An 11,206-nucleotide genomic window follows, 5' to 3' on the forward strand; every position below is an offset into this window, starting at 1 on the left:
TTTTTTTTTTTTTTTTTTTTGGTTTTTTTTTGTTTGTTTGTTTGTTTTTTGGGCAGTACTGGGAGTTGAACCCAGGGCCTTTGCAATGAGCTACAACCCCAGCTTTATGTATGTATGTACATATGTATGTATGTATATATCACTAAGTTGCCCAGGCCAGGCTGAAATTTGTGACCCTCCTGCCTCAGCCTTCCAAGTGCTGGGAGTATAGGTGTGCACCTTGCCCAGCTTGATCACTCTCTTGAATGTAGGGCATTTTCACAATTTCCCTCTGTTCCTGTGCAGCTCAGGGATAGAGCTGCAGCCTTCAGAGGGGAGCAGTGGGGCCAGAGCTGCACGCTCTCCATCGGGCGTCTGTCTGTCTGTGCCTTTCTCTCAGGAGGAAACTCTTCCCCAGGCTTCTCTGAATGCAGCCCTGTCCTCCAAGGGCTACAGGAACAGGAGCAGAGTACACACTGGCTGGGCCCAGAGTCCTGTGTTCCCATCCTGCTGTGAGCTCAGGTGTGACCCTCCCCCTGGGGGGGGCTCAGTTTCCTGTCTATAAATTCAGTTTGGCACCTGCTCCGTGGCAGGTCAGGCTCTAGATGCTGGGGAGGGAACTGGGCATAGAGACTCCCAGCGGCAGTGGGGCAGAGGGGCTGCTGAATGCAAGAATTGGCTCAAGGCATTGCAGAAGTGGCATCCTTACACATTCGTCACCATCTCCTCGGCCCCTGCGTGTTGTGTCTGCCTCTCCTTCCCCTAGCAGCAGCTGCAGGGTGAGTAAAAGACAATTGGAGTGGCTGAAAATGGCATGGAGTTTGGGATTTTAAGGAATGATGGGGATGACAGCCAAGCCTGGTGATGTACATCAATAGTCACAGCACTCAGGAGGCTGAGGCAAGGAGGATCACCATGAGTTGGAGGCCAGCCTGGGATACCTGGGATGCAGCGAGACCCTGGCTCTAACAATAGTGGGAATCGCAGGGAGTGACTTGGGTTTGTGCTCTCAGAAGTCACCAGGGGACCTGAGGGTATCACGATTGATCTGCTGAGATGGGTGAACAGCCACGGGGATGAACCCTCTCATTACAGCCCAAAGCCTGTTTTCTGAGCTGTGTTTGAGCGTGGTTGCCTGAACTCCCACTTTCCATCCTCATGTCGTGGGTGGGGTTGCCAGGCCAGCATTCTCTTGCTGGACAGGAGCTCTGGCCCAGCACCCCACTGGCCCCGGAGTCTCATTCTCACGCTGCCAGGCATAAGCTTCCTCACCTTGGCCCAAGCCCTCAACCCTCCTGAGATTCACCTCTGCTCTGGGAGAGGATGATGCTGTGTCCCAGGGCTGGGCTGTAGCTCAGGGGCAGAGCACTGACCCAGCACAGGCATGGCCCTGGCTTCTATCCCTGGTACTGCTAAACCAGGAAACAAACCACCACAACTTAAAAAAGAATAGCCGAGTATGGTGGTGCACACCTGTAATCCCAGCACTCAGGAGGCTGAGGCAGGAGGATTGATGCAGCTTTAAAGCCAGCCAGGGCTATGTAGTGAGTTTGAGTTCAAGGCCAGCCTACACTATACAGTGAGTCCCTGTCTTGAGCCAACACCACCACCACCAATGACAAAAATGATAAAGTATCTTCAAGGAAATGGACAGAAGGGACCGGGCTACCTGTGTGTGTCTTAGGCTAATACGAGAGTTTGGTTGGCTTCAACAGTGCACGTTTATTTTCTTAGAGTTTGGAGGCCGGAAGCTCAAGTCCAAGATGACATTGGTTTGGATTCTTGGCTTACAGGTGGCCACTTTCTCATTGTGACCCCACGTGGCCTGTCCCCATGGAGATGGAACCTAGAGCCTTGCACATTTAGAATACACGCTACACCTGAGTCCCCTCCCTAACTTCTGACAGTGAATCCAGTGCTCCCTTCTCCCTTTCTCCTCTGGCCCATGCTCAGTCCCGAAATTCGAGGGGACGACGGGCTGATGCTGCCTCTGGAGATGCACCAGACCCTCACCCCCATTTCTCAGACCTGCCTGCAGGTTGCCCTCACCTCACAGCCCCCAGGAAGGCCAGGTGACACCTGCAGTCCCAGCACTTAGGAGGCTGAGGCAGGAGGATCTAGAGTTCAAGGCCAGTCTAGGTTATATAGCGAGACCCTGCCTCAGAAAAAGAGAAAAAAAACACACAAAAAAATGTAAAACCAACAAACAAAACCCCAGGCAGAGCAGTGAGTATAGAAGAGGAGATCCTGCTTCTGCCCTGCATGCTCAGAGCAACAACCCCACCTCCCTGTAGAAGTGTTTGGCTGGCAACGCCCAGCAGAGCTTCCCTCAGCCTGAGCTCAGCCCCTTCTCACTCACCCCTGCATCGCAGCTCCCACTGAGACTGCAAAACACCTGGCTCATCCTCGCTGCCTTCACGTTCAGAACTGACCTGTGTCCTGTGCCTGGTGACAAAGCAGCTTAAAAATAAACTCATGCCAGCCAGGCTTGGTGGTGCACACCTGTAATCCCAGTCTGGGCTACACAGTAAATTCAAAGCCAGCCTGGAATACTTAGGGAGGCCATCTCAAGAAGATAAAATACTAAAGAAACTCATGCCAAGGGAGGCTGTCTCTGGGGCCGTCTTCTCCCTTACCTCCTGGTTAATGCCATGTAATTTAGCACTTCTCAGTACCCTGGGTTTTTCAGTTTTTCTTTTTCCTTGAGGTACTGCTAAATAGATGGAATCTCTCTAAATTGCTGACTTGCAACCCTTCTGCTTCAACTCCCAGAGGGCTGGGATTAGAGGTCTATGCTACCACAGTTGGCTCCCAATAAAACTTTATTGACAAAACAGAAAGTAGAATGGGTCAGCCTTCAGGTTGTAGTTTCCCAACTCCTTTCCGCAAACTGTAAGATAAGCCAATCCTGCTCCAGCCTCCTGGATCCCCAGCACTCCCCAGACTCCGTTTCAGTTTATCACTTCCCACTGTCTGACATCTGCAATGTGTTCTTTGTCTGTCCAATGGCATGGAGCTGTAGAACACACCTGGAAGACTAAGCACCTTTTAAATCTTTGTGGGCCGGAGACTGCTATTATTTTCGTCATTGTGAAGTCATCAATAAATTTTTGACTATGTGTTTATGACTAAAACCCTGGGCAATTTTCATATTTTGCCAGAAATTAAGAGACTTTAACCACCCCATTTTAACCACAGACCAGCTATAATTCTCCCGTTTTTGGAAGGAGGGAGCTGAAGCTCAAGGTCATGCTGCTTTCTTATGATAAGACAAGGATTCCAACCCAGGCTTCAGGGCTGGTGCTGGCAGTCTGGCAAAATGAAAAGAGCACGAGTACTGGAGAAGTCACAAGGGTGACAGGAAGGCCAACTTCAGAGCTGTGGGTGTAGCTCAGGATTACAGCGCTTGCCTGCCATGCACAGTGCCCTAGGTTGGATCCCCAGCATCATCATCATCATGATCATCATCACCATCTTCACGCCAATTTCACAGGCTCAAGGACAGAGGAAAACACAGATGGTGACACTCACCACCGTGCCAGACCCAATGACAGCTATTGCAGTTGCCGCTATTATATAACACGGTGACAGTGACCGGATCCCTCCTTCCTCATCAGAGGTCAGACAGGACATGCCAGGAAAAGGATCCAGAAGCCGCCAACCCCTAAGCAAATGTAAGATACATTTTTTACAAGATACTCTTGGTACTGCAGAAGATATTGTCTACCTGACAACACAAAATACAGTGCAGACATCTTTTTCTCTACTTACCAATCCCCATTCCCTCAGATTCCTGACCCGGGCACTTGCTGCTGACATAACAGAGTTGTGTCTTTTGGTCTCAAGCATCCGAAGCCACCCTCTCCCCCGACCCCCACTAGCATCTTTGATTCTTCTCAGTGTGCTTCACCTAGAACTCCCAATCTTCACTGCACAATGTTTGTGAGAATAAAAACTAAGCGCGGCTGATTCAGAAAAACAATCAAATGAAAACAACCAAAACTATACACGAGGCTGGATGTAGACCAGGGGCAGAGCAACCATAAGGCCCCGAGTTCCGCCTCTAGCCCTGCAATAAGAACATCAAAAAATGCACACACGCATCATCCATGAAAGACAAAAATAAACAACTGAAATCTTTTCAGAACTCCAGTTGCAATCAAGAGTGTTAAGAGAGTCGAGTTTTCACCTGTACACATTTGTGTCTGTGTCCACTTACTCCAAAGGCAAGAACAGAGACAAATACAGGGCAGCTTCATCCAGCCAAGCAGACAAGGGCCGTGTCCCCCCTTCAGCCGCTCCTGTCAGGACTCCCCTTGCTGCAGAAGCCAATGAGGACTAAGAACAGCAACCCTAAAATGGACAAGGCACCGCCATGCTCGGTGGCCGGGGTCAGGGGACCTCTTGGAAGGTTCCACGTGGGACAGGAGTCCTGCAAGCTGGGGTTCGTTCAGGGTCCAGCCGGAGGAAATCAGTCCTCACATACCACTTTCCCTCCCTGCCCACTTCAGTGGAAAGTGATTCTCTTGGTTTCAGATTAAAATATTTATTCCTCAATTTCAAAACAGTGTTGAACATGTGAGTCCCAAATGTCCCAGCCTCCTGGCCTTCGGGACATCTTCAGATGAAAGAGGCAGCTGACATTCCAGCTTCACAGAGAGCTTCCTGGCAGAAGGAGCGTCCAGGCTTCCGGCCTCCTGGCTTTTGGAGAAGAGCGGTTTTCCTTCTCTGGTCCCAGTGCTAGCACTTTGAGGGTTTTCAGAGGAGGCTTTGCCACTCCCCACCTGGGAGGCAACATCTCTCTTGGCCTAGGGCTTACACCAGTTACATCTGGGACAGGACTAAAGGGGGCACCATCACCTGGGTGCTGTAGACCCTCGCAGGTCCCAGTGCTCCACAGCAAGCCCCCATCTGGCAGGGCTGAACTCCTGAAACAACTCTGCCGGGGCCCTGTGGCTGCAGTGGCCTGATAATGACACAGCATCTGTGGTCACAGCCATATCTCTCCTGCTGTTCCATAAGGGGCTTTTTTTTCTGAAAATTTTCTTTCTTTCTTTTTTTTTTTTTTTTTTTTCTGAGACAGGGTCTCATTATGTAGTTCAGGCTGGCCTTGAACTTTGTACCCCAGGCTGCCCTCAGACTTGTGGCTATCCTCCTCCTGCCTCAGCCTCCTGAGTGCCAGGATTATAGGCATGCATCACCAAACCTGATAAAATTCTTATTTTAAAAGTAGTTCCACCCTCCCATAAAAAGAAAAATACAAATGTAAAACAAGTTTCCATCTGTGCTGGGAAGAGGAAACTGTCAGGGGTAGGACACTTGCTGCAAGCAGGAGCCTGGCCCACTGTGCTTCCGGACAGAACTGGTCCCCGGGGCTGTGCCTCGGGGTGGTCATGGCACCCAGGATGGCATCACACACCAGGCCCACCAGTGAGGAAGTGGCACAGGCGCTTTGAAATCGTGCATCGCGGCTAAAATTACCTCACTAATCACAGCATCTATAAATCATCTTAGGCAGAGGGAGGCATGGGCACTTCCCAGGCCTGGACTCTAGGGAACAAAGAGGGACCCAAAAATGACCGGCCCACCTTCAAATCCCCCATGCTCACCCTACTTGCCTCACAGCCCATTCACGCTGGGAAGACAAGGTCTCCTTACTTTTCCCAGACTTACGTCCAAGCCACAGTAAGCGAGGTATTCCACATTGTCACGGGACTCAAGGATGAGTTTTGGGGTGCTCCACGTCCCTTCCAAGAGTAAGAGCTCCCAACAGCAAAAGGACCCGGTCACCACCTCCACATTTTACAGAACTTTCAAGGGCTGGGCACCAGCTGCCTGGAAGGTCTGCGTTTATTTTTCAAAAGTTTCAAGGTCTTTTCACAAACCAATCCAAGTGCTCCTCTTCACTCTAAACCCCACTGTCCTGAAGCTTTGGGGAAGACCCTGGGCTCTTTTGCCTGCCTCAGCACATGGTTGTGTCTCCAGGCCAGACAGAGTGTGTTCTATGGTCTTCCCCTAAGCTCCTGAACCAACAATTACAAGCAAGGGGCATTTCCTTAATTCCTAATTCTAATCGATTTAGGCAGGGCATTATCCAGCCTCTTTCAAAGCCCCGATAAGGAACCTGTCAGACACTCAGCTGGATTCCTTACATTATCTACAGTCCTCGGGCCCTGCCCCCTGCTTCGTCTTCTTTGCAGGCGAGGAAGGATCGCGACAGACACACAGGGCTTAACCTGCCACGGCTCCCGGGACAGGATGTGGCCCCATCTGAACAGGAGCCCCGCCGGCCCTGTCCCCACTCCATCTTCAGAGAGGAGGAACTCTGCTTACACACACCTTGTGTGCAATGGACAAAGATGAGTAGATTTGGGGACCCGAGGTACAGAACTTGGAGTCACAGCAAGATCAGCCCAGGGCCTGAAATGTTTTTCCGGGAGTCAGTGTAATTCTCATGCGAATTACAAACCAAACTGCCCATCATGCCACCTCTGTCCCTCGGGCCCCCAGCTGCCATCACATGCAGTAACGACCAAAGCATCTTCCTACTTCCTTCACACACACACACACACACGCGCGCGCGCACGCACACACACGCACACACGCAGTTAAAGTGTCAACAAACTATGAAAGAAAAAAAAAAAGTTTTAAAGTTAAAATGTCAAAAAAACACAAGTTGGCCAAGGAATTGTAACCAAACTATACTCTCCATGAACAAAAATCTTTCCCCCAACCCATGCCCACCAGCTGCCACGAACTGCGAGACGCCCTCCTGCAGGGAGACACTGGGGATCCAGGAGCCTCGATTCTTCCCCCTCACCCCACACCTTGCTCTCCCAGGTGACCCCAGCCATCACCCCAACCTCACACCTCCCTGGGGCTACGTGGGAAGCCTGCAGAGGTCTGGAGGGTTCACGCCTGGGTCGCTATTTATCCTCCAATTCCCACCTGTAACATGGGTTGTGCCTCCTGGCCCTGAAGGTAGAACTTGCCAGCCCAGCGTGTGTGGGGGGCTTACAGTCAGGACGCCTGCTCCTACACAGTCTGTACGGCATCTGTAGTAGATTAATTCCCGTCCCCAGTCGTTTGCTGGTGGTTGAGCTTGTGTACAGGAATCTGTCATCACATAACGTAGGCTGAGGCAGGAGGGCCAAGCGTCCTGCAGATCTCAGTTCCCATTCTGGCCCTCTGTGTCTGTTTCCTCAACTATGAAATGGGAACAGCGCCTTCAGGACAGGGGCTGAGGTCTCACAAGCTGGAAACCACTCAGGCTGTCTCCTAGTCTACACCTTGCTACACTTACGAGCCACTCTCCAAAAGCCTGATCCAAACTCCTGCTGGAGAAAATTACAAGGCCCGGTACCTCTGCTGCCTGACCCCATCTGGTCCTATGCGACACCCACAGAGGGGCTAAGACAGAGGTCTGCGCCCCACAGCTGCCTAGGCCTTGCAGAAGGCGGCAGGAGAACTATAATTAGACGACTGTGCTGACATTTCCCTCTTCGCTCCAGACGTTTATTATGCTTATTTCCTGTGAGCTGGGCCAGTCCTGGAGCACAATGGAGGAGACTCCGGGCATGGGGACTTGAACGCTGAGCTCTCACCATCCTTCCCTGCTCACCTCACTCAAGTTCCCTCTCCCTAATCTTGCCAAGGCCACCTTTGCAGACCAGATAAAGGCAAGTTTTTATTTTATTTTACTTTAGTACTAAGGATTGAACCCAGGGGCTTCATGCTGAGCCACATCCCTAACCCGCTTTTTATTTATTTTGAGATAGGGTCTCGTTGGCTCCAAATTCCCCAGGCTGGGCCTGAGCTTGCAATCCTCCTGCCTCAGCTTCCCCATGCTGGGATTACAGGCCTGCACCACCGAGCCTACTCAGATTTGCTTTACAAGGAGAGTGGCCTTTAGTGTGAGTCCAAGGGCGAGTCGCACCCCAGGAGACACACAGGAGTTTTTAAACAGGCAGGGAGAATGAGACAGCGGTGCCTTGTGTTAGAACATTCCAGATGACCCAACGGCTGTCCCCTCTCCTGTGGGACAGAAGACACCAGCCAGGAACATCAGCCATTAATGGTGGGGGTGTTGGCGGGCACCGATCTCACCTGGAAGTCAGGTACCTAAGCAGGACAAGTAGTAATTCACCTGAAATTAATGTAGCAGCACCTTTGGATATTTCTCTCAGGAACTGCTATTAGTGCAAACTTTCCCAACCACTACACAAGACTCCCTGGACCAAGACCTCATCCCCTTTATTTCTTATGGGCTGCGTATTGCTAAAGCATCTAACATTTCCAAGCCTTAAATTTCCTAATATGTAAAGTGGTGACTGTGTTCCTCATTTCAGAGTTCTTAAAAGAAAAAATGAGGTCATGTATATCGATCTGCAAGAATTCGTTCTGACATGACATAAACCATGACATTAAAAAAAAAAAAATTAAGAATCCTGGCTTTAGGGTTCCTGGATGCTACGTGCCACTCTAAGTAAGTTAGAGCCTTAAGTTCCACACTGCCCTAGAAGCAGGTTCTATTACCAGGCCCATTTCACAGTTGTGGAAAGCAAGGGTCAGAGAGGTCAGAGGTCAAGCAATTTGCCCAAGGTCACAGACTGATGGCACAAAATGGGGTGAAATGGGAAAAAGCCATCTTGCACCTTGAAGCCACCTCACCTCTAAATCTCTCACCCAGCCCTTCAGTCTTGGGACTCTTCCTTATGAAAAAGGCAGGCCTGGGAGTCATCCCATAATTCCCATGTGTCATTTTACCTGCCTGGGGGTCACCTCTACCTGGCAAACCTAAAACCAGGGTGGGGTGGGGGAGAGGAAGCAACCTTCAAAAATAAGGGCCTCCTTGGAAAACAAGGGCTTCTTTACCTGTGCTGTCCCATACCCTGCACATCCTCTCCTTTCTCTGGGGTGATACTGCTCCAAAAGCAGCCCAGCGGAAGGAGCTTCGGGTTCCTTGGCAAGCTCCCCTAGCAGACTCACCAGAGCCGGTGCCCAGAGCACAAAGAAATGAAGTCTGACATATTAGAAGCTAGCCCTGCTGCTTTGGCCGTCCCTGTGCAGCCTGGTGTGGCCCAGTGGTCTTGTCTACAACGCTGGCCCTGCTGAGAGTTCCCAGGCAGCTAGCTCAGTCCTCTGGCTCTGGCCACGCATGAGGAAGACAGTCCCTGGAGAAGGAGGGGTGGGCACTGCCACCTCAAGCGGCCTCCCAGGCAGTGCCGCTCTTACACAAGACTGACCAAGAGCTGTATGAGGCCTTGCTCAGCCTCCACAGTGCCAGACACCAGACACACAGGGATCCAGCAGATCCCAAGTCCCTGCAGCAGCGGGCTCTGGGGAAACAGTTCTAGTTACCCTTCTTTGGAGTGCGGACCAGGACTGCTGGGGAAAAGCTCTTGCCCTAGGAAGCAGGAGGCAGCTAGGGCAGCTGTGAAAAGAGAAACACTGAGGAAACAGCACCCAGGACCCACTGTCTGATTGTGTCCACAGCCTGGCCACTTTAGGTCTGCAGACTCACAGGAGCAGGACCGGTGAGTTGCTCTGGAGACGCCCTGGGGGTCCTCTGGCCCTGGGGAGAAAGACCCCCATCTTCTCTCAAGCGCAACTCTTCAGCCCTTCCTGGAGAGCTGAACCAGGCCACCCACCCCTCTGGGAGGGTTCAGTGGTTTCTTTGCTCTTGCTTTTCTAAGGAGTCAAAGTTGTTCACTCCCTTCTCCACTCTTGAAATTCAACAGGTCTTTGGTGGGGGCTTCACCTGCTGGAGGTGGTGCTGGGGTACAAATACAGAAAGTGGCCCCGTCTACATCGCCAAGACTTTATTGTACTGTCACCGTTAACTTAACTTTAAATACTACGGTGGGAAGCGAGGCCTCGGCCCGGGCAACCCCGGCTCTGTACACTATTTACAGTTCCCGTTCCTTTCTCGACCCCTCCCGCAAGGCAGCGCATGTGCAAGAAAGTAGCATCGTTTGTCTGTGCAAGTCCTTGAGCTGGCCAAGCGCCGCGGCCCCGGGGCCGTCAGCTGTCCGAGTCCAAATCGCTTTTACCTTCCTCTTCCCTCTTCTCGGGCGACGTCTTGGAGGACGAGGATGAGGTCTTGTTCCACTTCTCCGTGTTTTCTGACTCCTCAGATGAAGACCGCTTCTGCCTCCTCCATTTGGCCCGGCGGTTTTTAAACCAGACCTGTTGAGAATGGGAGCACAAAACACAGTGATGCTCGAAGGGCCGCTTCTCCCAGCGCCCAGACACCGGGTCGCTCCTCAAGGCCGCTGGGCAAGAAGGAATCGGCACCGCGCGCCGGCACGAACGCCAACAAAAGAGGGGAGCCACCCGCTCCCATTTCCGCCTCTCCACTCCACTTCCTGGGCCTAAAGCACCCTCCCGCAGCCTCCAGGCCGCCACCGCGAGGTTTCTCTAAGCTGCAAGGAGCCCCGGGAAGGCTGGGCAGACCGAGCTGGGGCCCGATCGCGCCTCGGGCAGCCCGTGGCGCCTACCTCCACTTTCTCCTCGCGGAGGTGCACCTTTCGGGCCAGCTGCTCGCGCGTGCCCACGTCCGGGTACTTGGTCTCCTGGAAGAGGTTCTCCAGCGCTTCAAGCTGCTCGTCGGTGAAGATGGTTCGGTGCCGCCGCTTCCTCCGACAGTGCAGCTGGTTAAGGAGCTGCAGCTCGGTGCGCGACAGCGTGCCCACGTTCATGTAGGGCAGCATCTGGTGCGGCACCGGGGACACCAGCACAGAGCCGGGGCCCTCGTAGCCTGCGACGCAATGGGGCGCGCGGTCAGCCACCGTGTCCCTGTCTCGGCACGCCCGCAAGCCCGAGACCATCTCCCACTTCAGAAACCATCCGCAAGGGTGCTGGGAACCAGGGGCCACAAGAATCAGGGGCGCGGGGAGATGGAGAGCGCTAGAGAGCTCAAGCAACCTCGTCGCCCAGCGAAGGCCCCGAGTTACGGCCCGGGCGCGGGTGGAATCGCACCCCGGACTCTGTGCGGCTTCGTTTTCGCTAACTCTCGCTTACAATTGCCGCAAGACGCCCGCAAACTCCACTGCCCGGTCGGCCATTAAAAACAAACAAACAAACAAACAAACAAAACGGACCGGGGGACAGCAGTGGAGGGAGCTCTCAATGCGGGACCAGTCCGCGCAAGGTGGACAAAGCCTCGCCAGCCGGCCCCCTCCCCAGTCCCGGCCGAGCCCGCGCGGCCCTACCTGGGGGCGTCGGG

General features: G+C 52.8%; 1 protein-coding gene across 1 annotated transcript; it reads right to left on the minus strand.

The window, feature by feature from the left end:
- Positions 1–9,796: 9,796 nt before the first annotated feature.
- Gsc (goosecoid homeobox) lies at positions 9,797–10,808 on the minus strand. The gene is made up of 2 exons (XM_010609242.1): positions 10,479–10,808; positions 9,797–10,167 (listed from the first exon to the last, which is right to left on the minus strand). Exons 1-2 carry the CDS (start codon positions 10,806–10,808, stop codon positions 10,003–10,005), a joined length of 495 nt encoding a protein of 164 aa, XP_010607544.1. The 3' UTR covers positions 9,797–10,002.
- Between the last annotated feature and the right edge of the window lie 398 nt (positions 10,809–11,206).

Source organism: Fukomys damarensis, unplaced genomic scaffold (genome assembly GCF_012274545.1).
Source record: "Fukomys damarensis isolate Sample0158 unplaced genomic scaffold, DMR_v1.0_HiC HiC_scaffold_21, whole genome shotgun sequence".
In the NCBI taxonomy this organism is placed as follows: Eukaryota; Metazoa; Chordata; class Mammalia; order Rodentia; family Bathyergidae; genus Fukomys; species Fukomys damarensis.

Bases quoted from the DNA above. Each gene is read 5' to 3' on its own strand.
- Gsc (XM_010609242.1), bottom strand. From the start codon at position 10,808: ATGGTCTCGGGCTTGCGGGCGTGCCGAGACAGGGACACGGTGGCTGAC. The intron at 10,168-10,478 runs GTAGGCGCCACG...CATTCTCAACAG, and splicing joins TCCGCGAGGAGAAAGTGGAG to GTCTGGTTTAAAAACCGCCG.